General features: G+C 35.2%; 3 protein-coding genes across 3 annotated transcripts; all 3 read right to left on the bottom strand.

Moving 5' to 3' along the window:
* Positions 1-525: 525 nt before the first annotated feature.
* Positions 526-1,587, bottom strand: LOC134269758 (N-arachidonyl glycine receptor-like). Its single transcript, XM_062751963.1, has one exon. It carries the CDS (start codon positions 1,562-1,564, stop codon positions 554-556), a length of 1,011 nt encoding a protein of 336 aa, XP_062607947.1. The 5' UTR covers positions 1,565-1,587; the 3' UTR covers positions 526-553.
* Positions 1,588-2,659: 1,072 nt separating this feature from the next.
* On the bottom strand, positions 2,660-8,769 carry LOC134269744 (alpha-(1,3)-fucosyltransferase 10-like). Its single transcript, XM_062751948.1, has 6 exons — positions 8,240-8,769; positions 5,986-7,026; positions 5,478-5,623; positions 4,361-4,770; positions 3,988-4,162; positions 2,660-3,261 (listed from the first exon to the last, which is right to left on the bottom strand). The coding sequence occupies exons 2-6, from the start codon at positions 6,080-6,082 to the stop codon at positions 2,734-2,736; spliced, it is 1,356 nt and encodes a 451-aa protein (XP_062607932.1). The 5' UTR covers positions 6,083-7,026; positions 8,240-8,769; the 3' UTR covers positions 2,660-2,733.
* Positions 8,770-8,800: 31 nt separating this feature from the next.
* LOC134269756 (alpha-(1,3)-fucosyltransferase 10-like) lies at positions 8,801-13,420 on the bottom strand. The gene is made up of 6 exons (XM_062751962.1): positions 13,256-13,420; positions 12,812-12,854; positions 12,486-12,661; positions 11,644-12,053; positions 11,158-11,332; positions 8,801-10,810 (listed from the first exon to the last, which is right to left on the bottom strand). The coding sequence occupies exons 1-6, from the start codon at positions 13,346-13,348 to the stop codon at positions 10,292-10,294; spliced, it is 1,416 nt and encodes a 471-aa protein (XP_062607946.1). The 5' UTR covers positions 13,349-13,420; the 3' UTR covers positions 8,801-10,291.
* Positions 13,421-14,577: the final 1,157 nt, after the last annotated feature.

Raw genomic sequence — 14,577 nt, 5'->3', positions numbered from 1 at the left:
GTCAAAAGCTCGGGAAATTCGCAATGTAATAAATAAATATTCATTAGACAAGTAGTGTCAACGACAAGCATTAGGAATTTATCTCCCCGCCAAATAATAAAATGTCATTTTTAGTAGAAAATGAAAGATACTTTGGGGGCAAAAACATGTTAGCAGAAAAAAAAAATTAAAAATAAATTTGACAGCGTTTGCATGGGATTTCATCTAGTGAGCTATGTATATGACTGTACAACCGGCTATCATTAATTTTTGTCACATAACTCACATTACCCAATGAAAATATGCAGTGCCTATCGTCTGATCAATAACTTGTATGGATACACATGAAGTTTAAATATAAATGTTTTACATATTTAAGATGAATGGAGTGCAGAGAAATTACAAATACAATTTTGACATGTCATACTTTAGATAAAGTGTATGCATAAAACATAAAACATAGATAACATTGAAAAATTCAAATGCTATGATCAAATTTAATAAACATACATCATGTGAAATGCATAAGCGCCTCTTCTTTTTTGTATACAGTTGAATACCAAGAACTAGAAGGTTAAATAAAAACTAAACTTCGACAACGAAAGAAAAGGGACCGGCAGATATCGCGAAATTTCTTGTTAAACAAAATGTAGACCCAAAAGTTACTAAAATAATTCAAAAAGCGCAAAACGTACAAAACAAATATTAATTGAGGACCATTTTCAATTATAAAATTGATCGGCTGTTTGGTAACTACCATATAATATTGCAAGCAAAAGAAAACAGAAAATGGGATTTCGGACATAAGATGTACAATCGTTAGAGCAGTGACAATTTTCACTGACCGCCTTGATGCTGGAGTTGGTCTGAAATCATATCTTCTTCTTGATAGTTTATAACAGAAGTATGTACTGGTACACACCAAGACAAGAACAGGAATAACATGGATACAGATTGCCCGGGTCAGACGATCATCCCTCTGCAAAAACATCTGGAAGTTTTCATTTTTGAAGCTTTTTATTGCACAGTAGAAACTGTCAGTCTTTTTCAATTCTTCAGGATACAACTTTGCAGTGATATCATAATTGTCTGTTAGGAACCGAGGAATATTGCACAAGAAAGTTATTATGTATACTGCCATGGTCCCTAGCAACAGTCTCCTGGTTGTCGTGTAAAGCTTTGCCTTTAGCGGAAAACGGACCAAAATGAATTTAACGATTCCAAGAAACATCATCAGCCAAATGGATGTCATGTTGAAGGTTATGGATAGGGTCGTTCCATATTTGTAGGTAATACATAAGAAATGAATCTGAAATTCACTTTGTGGGTCCACAGAATGGATGTGTAATGTCAGGGCGAACAAGTAGGAGATCAGGAGCAGCACCACGGACGCCATGTCAGAGAGAGCCATGCCAATCAGAATCACATTAACGCCTCCAAACCACTGTCTCCAGAAGAATAAGATGAGAATGAACATATTTGTGATAACCACCAACAGTTGTAAAAGAGCAGGAATCAAATTTAGGTAGAGTTCTTGATCCTTTGGGAACCAGCTATATCGTGCATAAAACGTGGTATACTCCATGTCCGGCTTTTACAAGGTTATCAATTCATTTCAAATTGCAACAATAAATGGAGGATACAAGGAAAGGGTATAACTTACATGATCAATTTAATCCTAATTGCTTCAAACTGAGTGTCTACTAGAGAATATAGTTAAGTAATTATCAAATTCGACCACAAATATCCAGAGGTCAGGATCACTGGGCAATAAAATATTGAAATAATTGTATAATTTCGTGGTGGACAGAAGTATCTACTTTATATGTTCATTACACATATGTTACAGAGTGAACTGAACTGAACATGTTGCAGACCGTTCGAAATTGTTTCCACGGTGCACCATTAATTACTAGTACGGTATGCAACATTAAATTAGAATCTGCCTCTAACCTATAAAGTATCAGGCCGTTATAACGATGAGTTTTATTTAAAATATAGTCTTAGTTTATTTAAAATATACTTCAAATTTAACACAGAAAAAATACTTGATCAGATCTTATTAGCCGCACGTGTACACTTCTTCTTACCCAGTAAATAGCCAAGAAGCTCAATAGTTAATTCAAAATATTAAAAATTACATTCCTTAATAAGACCCCAGGATGAAAAATTCTAAAACCTTATGCCAAAATCGCTTGGTCACCAGGTCTTCAAAAATATGAAAAAGCTACTGCTTAATTTTTGCCCGAAAAATGCTTTCTGTGTGTCTCTTACCGTCGGCCCAAAATACAAATGAAAATTTTGGCAACCTTCTTCCTCATGTACAGGAAACATATCCCATGTGTCATTTATTTCTCTTTCCAGATCTTCAGTGACCATTAAATGGAACGTATCACATGGCTTATGGAATATGTTTGGTATGTCATGTACATGAACAAGAAATTTCTAAAAATATACCTCTGCTTAAAATATGAGGAATTCTTAGAATTAAATTTTTGTACAGAAGACGTATGCCCCCTTTACCCCTTGTCCTCCCGGGTGCAAATACGGTAAAAATTTTGGAACCAATGTGTATACATCTACAGACACCTCACTGATCAGACAATGAACTGCACAATGACATGCATATATACTCGTTCATTCATGTATTTTGTTCCTCTGCGATCTTCTAACTTTTGAATTTACCGGGTGGGAGTACATACAAAAGTAAGATTTAGAAATTACAAATTAAATTATATGCTGATCGTTTATGCATCACTTGATACTTGATTGATTTGTCTGATGTCTAATGCGTTCAGCTGTCTTAAGAATACTATCCATGTCTACAGTTATGTTTGTTTCTATATGGTACCTAAGAGCCTTCGCTATAAACTTCATATTAGTGAAGGTTTCTGTGAGAAGAAAACTCGGTTGAGTTCTTTGACCTCTGTCATCCACACTCACTGGAGCGGGACATCCGTAATGGTCGCGTGATGCTCGAAATTCCAATTTTTCCTGTCCAGTTCTCTCCCTTTTGAGGTTTTCGTGCACTCTTCTGCAGACTAAGCATTCAAAGCCCTCGAAAAAAGTTATACCATCGCTGTTTCCAGAGTAATCATAGATCCACTCCCTTTCTCTCAGAACCGACAATAAATATCCATTACTTATCCCTGATTTCTTCCAATCCAAGTATTGTTGGTATTCGTCGTCGTTGTTGTCTAGGTATTTGAGATATTTAGCCAGATCTTCTACAGATTCATAGTCATCAACAACAATGGCCGATTTATTGGATGGGAAAAAGTCCTGTAACAAAGAAACTAACATTAAAAAATCAATGTAAAATAATTATTATATATACTAGTAAACAACGAAATGAAAAAAAGGCTATAGAAAACTCGTACTCGTATAAAAAAAATAACAACCAAGAGAGAAGGAATATACCTATTGTTTGTTTCGACCGTCTTAAAAAATTCTTTCTAAGATATCTAAAGTTTCAATGCATGTTACGCAAAAGCATACTCTATGTATGAAAAATTTCTAAAACGAGGTAAATTATTGAAAAACAAGTTGATGAAACAAGAATTTCAGCTGTCTTGATAAAAGTCATCATTTCGTAAGTTTTATGGTCGATATATACCGGTAATGACCTTGTCAGCAGATACAATTTATCATACTAATTGTTAGTCCATTATTTAAACACTGAATTGACGACGGATTTTAAATTACCGCTGTTTCCCGATCATGACAAGGAACACACGACAGGTGTGACCGGTCGGCAGGAGATGCTTACTCCTCCACACATGATCCCACCTCTGATATTTTGGAGGACTAAGTTTCCGCTGCTCCTACTTTGTATTGTTTGATTGACTTTTAATCTTGAATACTGTTCGTTATATCCATGTTTCATGCTATCTTTTGACAATAAAAATAATGTTGAATCCTTTACAAATCACAGATCAGTAATATTGATGGCAGTCAAAGATTACAGATTTAAGTTGAAAGGCGAAGCTATAAAAAAGGACTTCCTACTTTAACTTTTGTCGAGCCCAACACAATGGGGACTGTGCCGACGTGTAGCGGCCTCCAAAGCTTCTCCGTCACATAGTCCACACAGATGGCGTTCTCTATGGCCACGGCAAACTTGTACTTTGAGATCAGTTTGTAAAACTCCTCGTGAAACATCCCATCTATTGAATCTCTTAGACTGTAAAAGACATAGTGTCATAACCGGAAGCTAGGCCTACCTGAATACTAGTATTATTGTGGGCTGTTTTTCATTTGTGAAATGTATCATCATCCCAGACTTTTTGCAATCAATATTTTTATGTATTTTGTGGGAATACGTTTCATGAATATACGTAAAAAATAAATGTTTGCATTTTTACAGAAAGTATATACTCACTGTTTTGGTAAATCCCTGTTGTGTAGACATAGACCGTACGAGTCCACTGGTATGTATTCCATTAGTTTTCTTATGTACCCGTCTCTGTCTGAGGCTGTAGCGCAGGCGCTGTTTGTAAATATCACGGGAGCTAACTTTAATTTTTCGGCTTGCTGTTCTCTCTCCATTACACACAGCAGGTACTTTGTGCTGGTGAGCCAATCACTACTCTCCAGGAACTGGGTGATCAATGGGTAATCCGATTCCCGCCGAAATGTGCTGGTGTGATTGAACAAAGTCATCACTTCCTCAAACGAAAAAAGATAGTTGTTTTTGGGAGATTCCTCGTGAAGAAGTGCCCATTCATGATGAGGTTCTCTAGGCAGTGGAAGATCGGCATACTGAAATGATGTCCCGTAAAACATGAAAACCTAGAATAAGAAAAAATAAGGGAAATTCCTCGTGAAGAAGCGCCCGTTCATAATGAGGTTCTCTAGGCAGTGGAAGATCGGCATACTGATACGATGTCCCGTAAAACATGAAAATCTAGAATAAGGAAGATTTAAATATTGGACCGGTCGGCAGGTGATGTTTACTCCTCCATGACAACTGATCCCACCTCTGATGTTTCGAAGTTCTCGTTTGCATGGACTTTGAGCTTGAATACTGTTCGTTATCTCCATGCATATATTTCACACAGAATTGTCGACAAATTTTTCGCTATTTTTCGATCATGACAAGGAGTACACGGCCGGTCATTTCATACTTGACAAAAATAATTTTCATAGGTTCCATTCGGTAGCTTAGTGGGTAGAGTGTTCTCTCCGTGATCGGAGAGGTCGTGAGTTCGAATTTCAGCCGCTACTGACCTTAGTCGATAAAAAATGGGTAGCAAATGTTCCTTCGCCATGCGCTCGGCACTTGAAGTGAAAGTTGCGGTTCCTTCGCATGAGCCCTTTAAAAAAAAAAATTAGGGCCAGATCACGGCATTTGTTGGCACGATAGAGATCCCATTCTGCTCAATGACCCTGAGTGGCGAGTAAAGGTCAAAATTTGAAGCCCTTCACTGGTTTATGGTGACGTCTCTACATGAGTGAAAAATTCCCGAATGGATTCAATCAATCAGCGACTGACTGACCTTGGTGAGTGGATTTCTGGTATAGCTCCTGTTTCCGGTGATGAAGCACGTGACATCCCCACACTTCCTGTAGATGTCCTTCTGATCATCGCCGTCCGTCCACCACAAAATGATCGGATCTGCCATTTCTAGCTCCCCCGAGTGACCTTGAATTATAATTATTTTTTGTTTTTTAAAAACTGGGTTTCTTTTTCCATCTCGTAATATTTCATTGTTTCTTTTCTTTAAAAAAATTGAATAACTTGATAAGTAACTTAAAATTATGAGATCACTACGTACATGTAGAAATCAATAGCTTAAAATACAATTTGCTAAAGAAGTATTCAGAGCTTTGAAACAAACTCTACTACAGAAATCATTTTTAAATATTCGGTGTTATATCTGACATTTGAAAGGTTTTCCATTCTCTACATACATGTAGTTTCTTTCCTAAATGAAATATGAATTCAAATCATTACAAATTCTAAGAATCTGAGGTTTAAAAATGAAATGGAAAAAATTTGAATACTTGCTCCAATTGCCAGTACGAGCATCAGTAACAACAATGCCAGGAAAATAACAAAGAAGCACAGGATGAAACAGCGGAACCAACGTTTAATTCGCATAATAGAAAGCCAATGAGGAAAACATTCTAGGCATAATGATACATTGTTTATTGGGGTCACAAATTTCGTTGTCAGAGAAAATATTATCAGTATTGGTCACCTAGATAAGGCCTCAAGAATACAATGAACGACTGCATTAAGGTTCTTTCTTTATAATGCTATACATCGATCATTAATACTGACGGATATGCCACTATTTCTCTTGGTGTACAATTCAATCAAAAGGGAAAATAAATTTTATATTATTGAAAGATTTATTGAAAAATATACCTGTATATGAATGAAATACATGCGTTTATTGATGTGTACGATAAAATCAAAACCACCTATGAATAAGAAAGAACCTGAGATCAATGAAAATATATTATAAATAAAAAAGCATAATAAAACAAGATGCATTTGTAATACAATGATGCCCCCGTATGACAGCCTATGGCGAAGGTTTAAAAGTTTCTAAAATGCATTAAACTTCAAGGTCAAGATAGATTTCAGAGAGGACTTGTAAAAATGAATATACGTGTGAAAAATGAAAGGTCAAGAATCAACCATTCAAAGTTAAAGCCAAAGTAAAATTTTAAAAAGAGGGTCAAACTCCAAGTTCTAAGTAGAAATGAATGATATCCACAGAAAATATATTTCGACTAATTAAAGGACCTAGCACAAACTGTTATAAAGATGTTGTCAAAATTAAAGTTCCTCAAATATCAAAGATCACACATTAAATATTAAAGTCATAGATCCAAGCATAGTAGGTTATAGCAAGTTAGAGTATTTTCAAAGAGACAGACAAATAGATTAACATGCAAACTGAAAGACAGGGCAAAAGCTATGTTCCCCTGAATCTTCAAGTTCGGGGGCATAATTAAACTAAAGATATTGCAGCGCAAGCCTTAACACGTTTAATTCTCTACTCTGGAATTCTGCTTTTCTCCTGGTTTTTCCTTCTATACAAAAACCAGAAGTCTCTGTCGAGACTGTAGCTCTACTGGTTTGAACTTATACCAAAGGATGAGAAAAGAAGCCATTGCCATTAGACCAAAACTGTAGAAGGAGTAGAGTTTAAAGAAATTTCACAGACATTTCTATTTTTAGTAACAATGGCAACACCTTTCATCGAAATCAAAAAACAATGCACTATTTAATGTATATTATATCTTGGTGTAGTCTACTTGTGTGCCAAGTTATATTGAAATCAGATCAAAACTGTACGAGGAAAAGCATTTTAAAGAATTTTCACAGAAAATTCTATTGTTAGTAACCATGGCAACACCGTTCATCGAAATCAAAAACCGATGCACTATTTTATGTATCTTAGTGTAGTCTACTTTTGGTGCCAAGTAATATTGAAATCAGATCAAAACTGACGAAGGAGTAGCGTTTTAAAGGAATTTCACAGAAAATTCTATTTTTAATATATTTCATCGAAATCAAAAACCGATGCACTATTTTATGTATCTTAGTGTAGTCTACGTTTGGGCTTATCACAAAACTGAAGAAAAGGAATTTCACACACATTAAATATTCAAAAACCGATGCATTATTTTATGTATCTTAGTGTAGTCTACTTTTGGGCCAAGTAATACTGGAATCAAACCAAAACTGTAGAAGGAGTAGCGTTTTAAAGGAATTTCACAGAAATTTCTATTTTTAGTAACCATGGCAACACCGTTCATTGAAATCAAAAACCGATGCACTATTTTATGTATCTTAGTGTAGTCTACTTTTGGGCCAAGTAATATTGCAATCAGATCAAAACTGAAGGAGTAGCGTGTTAAAGGAATTTCACAGAAAATTCTATTTTTAGTAACCATGGCAACACGTTCATCGAAATCAAAAACCGATGCACTATTTTATGTATCTTAGTTTAGTCTACTTGTGTGCCAAGTTACATTGAAATCAGATCAAAACTATAGGAGGAGTTGCATTTTAAAGGAATTTCACAGAAAATTCTATTTTTAGTAACCATGGCAACACCGTTCATCGAAATCAAAAACCGATGCACTATTTTATGTATCTTAGTGTAGTCTACTTGTGTGCCAAGTTATACTGAAATCAGACCAAAACTGTAGGAGGAGTAGCGTTTTGAAAAATTGTTTACAAAAAACATATGAACACAAACAACACCTTACTATCGCATAAGCTCTTCTGGTCTCTGACCAGTAGAGCTAAAAATGAACACAAACAGCATATAGCCCCAGCAATAAAAAAAAATATAACCTACTAGAAATACTGTAGATCCTTTATTTTTGTGAGTATTTATGATTGCAGATGGGCTCTTCAGCGTCAAATCGCAAGAATATTAATTCGCAAATGGACGGTTGATTAAGAAATTTTACATAGATTTCAGCACCATAAAATAAAGGTGAGTAATTTCATTTCATGTGTGAAGCTTCTCACATAATTATGCGTTCATTCCACACATATATTTAGGAATCTACAGTAACAAAATAAGCAATGATGTTTCAAAATCAGATTGGTATTATATAGCTATCTTGACCTTGAGGTCAATTATTACATTACTAAATAAATAAAATGCCTAGCATTGATATAATAATGGATTTCAACAAAAAAAATTAATCAATGCCATTATGATGAGGTCATTGCTAGACATAACAAGAGGCCCAGGGGCCACAGCGCTCACCTGAGCACACCAGCTAGGAAAAAGCACATATCAGATCAGAACTAAAAGTTTACCGAGGTGGGGGGGGGGGGGGGGCTTTAATTTATACCCCCCAGGGGATCATGATTTGAACGAACTAGAATCTACATTACCTTAGGATGATATATATAAATATTACTAATCATGGCTTTGAAGTACTTGAAAAGAAGATTTTAAAAGGTTTCCCTATATATTCCTATGTAAAACTTTAATCAGCCATATTCGCCCCACCCTACTCCCAAGGGTCATGATTTGAACCCACTTGAATCAACACTACCTGAGGATGATTCCACATGAGTTTCATCTTTCCTGTTTCTATGCATCTTTAGAAGAAGATTATTAAAGATTTTTCCTATATATTCCTATGTTAAACCTGGATTCCCTATTGTGGCCCCGCCCTACCCCGGGGGTCATGATTTGAACAAACTTGAATCTACACTACCTGAGGATGATTCCACCTGACTTTCATCTTTCCTGGCCTATTGGTTCTTGAGAAGAAGATTTTTAAAGATTTTTCCTATATACTTCTATGTAAAACTTTGATCGGCCATATTGGCCCCACCCTACCCCCAGGGGACATGATTTGGAACAACTTGAATCTACACTACCTGAGGATGATTCCACATGAGTTTCATCTTTCCTGGCCCAGTGGTTCTTTAGAAGATGATTTTTAAAGATTTTTCCTATATACTCCTATGTAAAACTTTGATCAGCCATATTGGCCCCACCCTTCCCCCGGGGGTCATGATTTGAACAAACTTGAATCTACACTACCTGAGGATGATTCAACATGAGTTTCATCTTTCCTGGCCCAGTGGTTCTTGAGAAGATTTTTAAAAAACACCATTAATTTTTCTCTAATTCATAATTATCTCCCCTTGGTAAAGGGCGTTACCCCTCATTTGAACAAACTTGAATCCCCTTTACCCAAGGATACTTTGTAGCAAGTTTGGTTGAAATTGGCCCAGTGGTTCTTGAGAAGAAGATGAAAATGTGAAAAGTTTACAACGACGACGACGACGACAACGACGGACAAATTTTGATCAGAAAAGCTCACTTGAGCCTTCGGCTCAGGTGAGCTAAAAAGGCAGAAGCCAAATATTGTACAATGCACAAAAATATTGCTTTCAAACAGATAAGGATAATACAAAAAGTTGTTAATATTTTAGGAATGTAACATCCTACATGTACTTTTTGCAGAAATAAATGCTATAAATGAATAACAGTTTTTGGATATATATGTAAACATTTTAAACAAGAAAAAAAATAAATTACATATCTATAGAAATCTGATCTCAGATCAAAAGTATAAATATATAATGTGTGTACATGTTCTTATTATACATGGAGGACAAAAAGTTCTATACAGCCAATATACGTTTCTTTGTACATAAAAACTAAAAGTTTTGTACAGCAAATTATAAAAGTTTCTGAAATACCTAAAAAATATTTGAGCAAATCTTTGATAATTTTTCTTTGATTTAAAATACATCCAAAAAGAAGGAACCAAATATAAATAAAAAGACAAAGATGATATTGTACAGTTATTGTCATCTAAGATCCCCTGCTGCTCTGAATCGATTTGCAGTGCTGGCTATACTACTACGATCTATAGTTTTATTCATATCTAAATGAAACCTTAATGCTTTTGCATAATATTTACTGTTGAGGTATTCATAACCCCAGTCATCATTTTTCAAAGTCCTTTTACCATTGTCATCGAACTTTGATGGAGCTGGACAGCCATAATGATCAACAGTTGCTTGAAATTTTAATTTTTCTTTGCCTTTTTTCTCACGTTGTATATTTTCATGTATTCTTTTACAGACAAAACACTCAAATCCATCAATGAAGTTTATTGCATCGTTGCTGGTGTAATCATTAATGGCCCACTCTCTCTCTTTAAGAATTTTTAATAAATACTGATTTTTTATTCCTGTTTTCTTCCATTCCATATATTTGTCATATTCCTCATCATTTTCATCTAAGAATTTAAGGTATTTAGCCAGATCCTCTATCGAATCAAAGTCATCCACAATAATGGCAGATTTATTGGAGGGAAGCAAATCCTGTTTAGAAGTAACATGATATGATTAACTTGTGTGTAAATTGACAGCAGATGTTGACTAGAGCAGTGTACCTATTGATTTTAATGTGCTGTCAAGTCCTTCCAAATCATTAAAATAATATAACAATAGATCACTTTTATCCATCCAAAACTGTACATTTTACTGTACAACAGTTTTATTTTGCTGATATTACACCTTTACTCCAAGTTTTTCAAAAATTGAAATTCAACTTTTTTTATGAATTCCCCAATAAAAATGTATATAAAAGAATTCTGTATTAAAAGCAAGTTAATGAAAGGCTCTGTGTAATTAGTTTTGAAAAATAAATATATTGAAGAAAACCTTACCTTGATCCGTGGTGAACCAATGACAATAGGAATAGTTCCCACAAACAATGGCCGCCACAACTTCTCTGTCACGTAGTCATTACAAATACCATTCTCCATCGCAGCGGCAAATTTATACTTAGCAATAAGTTTGTAGAAATCATCATGAAACATTCCTTTTAATGGATCCCTCAGACTGGTAAACAAATCAAAATGAAGAATAAATAAGTGAAGTTGTCATGCTGTAAATTTTGTATTTACTGCCACACAGTAAATTCAAAATTTACAACATGACAATAGGGAGATCCTGATTATAACTTTCAGGAAGGAAAGGGATAAAAGAGCATGTCCATTTTCAAAGAGAGGAATGCCAACTAGCATAACCACACAGTAGCATTAAAGATTTGGTAAATTAAGAAGAATTCATTTTTACCTTTCTATATCTATACTGTTTGCTAGAACAAACAGGAAATACATGTACACAAGATATGTTAAACAATGACTTACTGATCAGGTAATTTTTTGTTATGTAGACAGGAGCCATAAGAATCAATCTTGATGTGGTTCATCAGTTTATATACAAAGCCATCCCTGTCAGAGGGTGTACCACAGTCACTGTGTGCATAGATCATCGGGGCCAGGTGTAGAGCCCTGGATTGTTCTGTCTTCTCTTTGGCAGACAGAAGAAACATGGAGCTGAACAACCAGGCAACACTGTCTATATACTGGGTGGTGATTGGGTAGTCCGACTCTCTCCTAAATGTGCAGGTGTGATTGAACAAGGTCATAACCTCCTCAAAGGAGAACAAGAAGTTATTTTTGGGAGATTCCTCATGAAGGAGGGCCCATTCATGGTGGGGTTTCCTTGGCAGTGGTAAGTCAAAGTATTTAAAGTCTGTTCCATAAAACATGAACACCTGAAAAATATTTTAATGCATCTATTCCAATCATCAAATTTGAAGATGTTATTTAAACAGGGTGGGGTTAAGATTCATTTAAAACAATCATTTCCTGAATTTTTCTGTAAACATCAAAGGAACCGGTAATAAATTATGCTTGATCAAATGAAAATCAGGTTCTGAAGTCTGTCAAATGCTGGTAAACAAAGACTATAGACTCAACCACCATTAAAACATATTTTCTCATTTAGTTTTTTCCCCCATTTTTACATCTGACCTTAACTATTAACAGAACTATGACAGTTTTTTCTTAACCCACATAATCAGGGCAACTTTTTTTTCTTAAGCAAGAGACTGAGCAGAGAACAGCTGTCATTTCAGGAAACTGCATGCAATTTGGAAGGCAGAAAGTGATTATTCATAGATGTTCTAGAAAGATTGCCAACCTACTTTTGTCTGTGGGTTATTCCTGTAGTGCCTGTTAACTGTGAAGTAACACTTAACATTTCCACACTTCTTGTACCTTCCAGGTTCCCCAGTAAATGGAGTCCACCAAAGAATGATTGGCTCCGTTATTTTCTCCTCTGATTTCTTTTTCTCCTCATCTGGATTTAAATCTTCTGGGTCTACAAATACCGGTATACATTATCATATCTGTATATTTCTCAATTTTGTGTGTATATCTATTTATGTAATAATTCTGAAATACTAAAAGCCTCTTGAAGTCTGTGAAGCATAGGATATGTTCATTAGAACGATTAGATTAAACACCTTACCATCATAATGTGGTTGAAAGACATGGTTATCTCCATCATAATTCTGAAAAAATAAAAACAGGGACACCTTAACTAACACAGACAAAAACATTCCTCACTGTAGATTGAAAGAGGGTCTCTTGTGTTCAATAATATAGATCACAGAATATTGTATAGACCAGATTTTTTTCATTTTAAGAATAATATCAAACAGTTAAAATATTAAATCTCGCTTTAATGTCAACATAAAATCTTCCGCTAACCTATATGTCAATGACTTGTAATTTACTTTCACTATTTAACGCAAAAAATTGGCAATTCTTGAAACTTTCATTCACCCAAGGCCTCACAGAAGAGTACAAACCTTATACAATCTATAAGTAAACATTACATGAGCAAATTCGGGAAAGGTTTTGTGACGTGTGAAAGTGAAAGTTGATCAACTAGGCGTGAATTTGTAATTACCTCTCCGCCGTACAGCATCATCGCAATAAAAATAGCAAAAAATATGAGGACAAAACACAATATAAACAATTTAAATGCATTTTTAACGCGCATTCTCCAAGTATTATCTCATTTGATGATGGAAAGATTGGAGAAAAATCGTCAGTCACCGATTAATCTGGTCACCCTGGAGAAGGACCAGTTTAATGGTGTGTGTAAAACTAGTTCATATTTGCTGAGCATGAAAGGTTCTCTGACAGGCAAGGCGGCGAGGCCTGTGCCTCCCTCTAAGTTGTAAAGTTGTTATCAAAAATTTTCAGTATGAAACTACGAATGATCATCTTTTTTATTTAATCACAGATTTAAAAAATACAGGTACCCTTGACATATTTGAAGAAGCTAACGTTAGATTCTTCAAACTTCAGTCTTTAATTCCACCATGCATATATCAAAGTAAAAAACTACACTCTGCATTTCCTACAGATAATCAAAACCGTTGCTTCCATACTTTTTAATAATAAACAAATCTTACAGAGTCAATATGGAACGCCAATTAATTAACATATATTCAAATATTTGTACTGTACGTCCTATCTTCAAATAATTGTACCTATCTTCAAATCAATCGTACCTATCCTCAAATCAATTGTACCTATCTTCAAATCAATTGTACCTAGTATCTTCAAATGAATTAGAGATAGGTACAATTCAATTCAGTTCCATAGTCTATAGACATATAAAAAATCCTCTCAAGTGTCTTACTTGCTCTTCTCGATGACCCAGTATACATACAGATACACAACAATAGTCCCACTGGAAACGTCATAACTTGTGATGTTAATATAATTAAAAATGAAGATCGTAAAACAACAATCTTAAAAAGTCTTAAATGTAGGGAGCCCTGACCCGGTCTTTGAAACTGATTGGCGGCAGAACACTTAAACTCATTTCTGTTATGAATTCTGTCTCTAGATTATGCAAGACTTTGGGCTTCATATGGAAAGAAAGATATTCAGACACTTTGTCAGAAGGAATTTAATGTTTGAAAAAAATTAAAAATAGTATAGGGTCGGTATGAATGACTTTGTAAGCAAAATATAAGCCATCATTCGTTAGTGTCTGCTAGATGTTGTGTGATGCATCTAGTGTGTTGGTATTGGTGTTGGTGTGCTTGTCACCTCTCGCTTTCAGCCCGCACTGCTGGCTAGCAGTATTGCGAAAAGGAAGCAATTTCTAAGTTTCCCCCCGCCAGTACATATCCTCCCCTCAACAAGTCCTATGCGATGCCTCCACGTGGAAGCAGACGGAAACTGGGCACCATTTGGCCCCAGGCTAACTTCGCA

Source organism: Saccostrea cucullata, unplaced genomic scaffold (assembly GCF_032062105.1).
Source record: "Saccostrea cucullata isolate Sc308-1 unplaced genomic scaffold, CSIRO_AGI_Scuc_v1 ctg382, whole genome shotgun sequence".
Lineage (NCBI taxonomy): Eukaryota > Metazoa > Mollusca > Bivalvia > Ostreida > Ostreidae > Saccostrea > Saccostrea cuccullata.
The sequence above is the reverse complement of the archived record's forward strand: the minus strand, read 5'-3'. Positions and strand labels throughout refer to the sequence as shown.

What these genes read in the sequence shown, in the direction of transcription:
- LOC134269758 (XM_062751963.1), bottom strand. Translation starts at nt 1,564, where the DNA reads ATGGAGTATACCACGTTTTATGCACGATATAGCTGGTTCCCAAAGGAT.
- LOC134269744 (XM_062751948.1), bottom strand. Translation starts at nt 6,082, where the DNA reads ATGCGAATTAAACGTTGGTTCCGCTGTTTCATCCTGTGCTTCTTTGTT. An exon ending in CCAGAAATCCACTCACCAAG is followed by an intron (nt 4,771 to 5,477) that starts GTCAGTCAGTCG and finishes TTCTTATTCTAG; the next exon opens with GTTTTCATGTTTTACGGGAC. An exon ending in TGGGCTCGACAAAAGTTAAA is followed by an intron (nt 3,262 to 3,987) that starts GTAGGAAGTCCT and finishes TCTTTGTTACAG; the next exon opens with GACTTTTTCCCATCCAATAA.
- LOC134269756 (XM_062751962.1), bottom strand. Translation starts at nt 13,348, where the DNA reads ATGCGCGTTAAAAATGCATTTAAATTGTTTATATTGTGTTTTGTCCTC. An exon ending in GGAATAACCCACAGACAAAA is followed by an intron (nt 12,054 to 12,485) that starts GTAGGTTGGCAA and finishes AATATTTTTCAG; the next exon opens with GTGTTCATGTTTTATGGAAC. An exon ending in AACAAAAAATTACCTGATCA is followed by an intron (nt 11,333 to 11,643) that starts GTAAGTCATTGT and finishes TTTGTTTACCAG; the next exon opens with TCTGAGGGATCCATTAAAAG.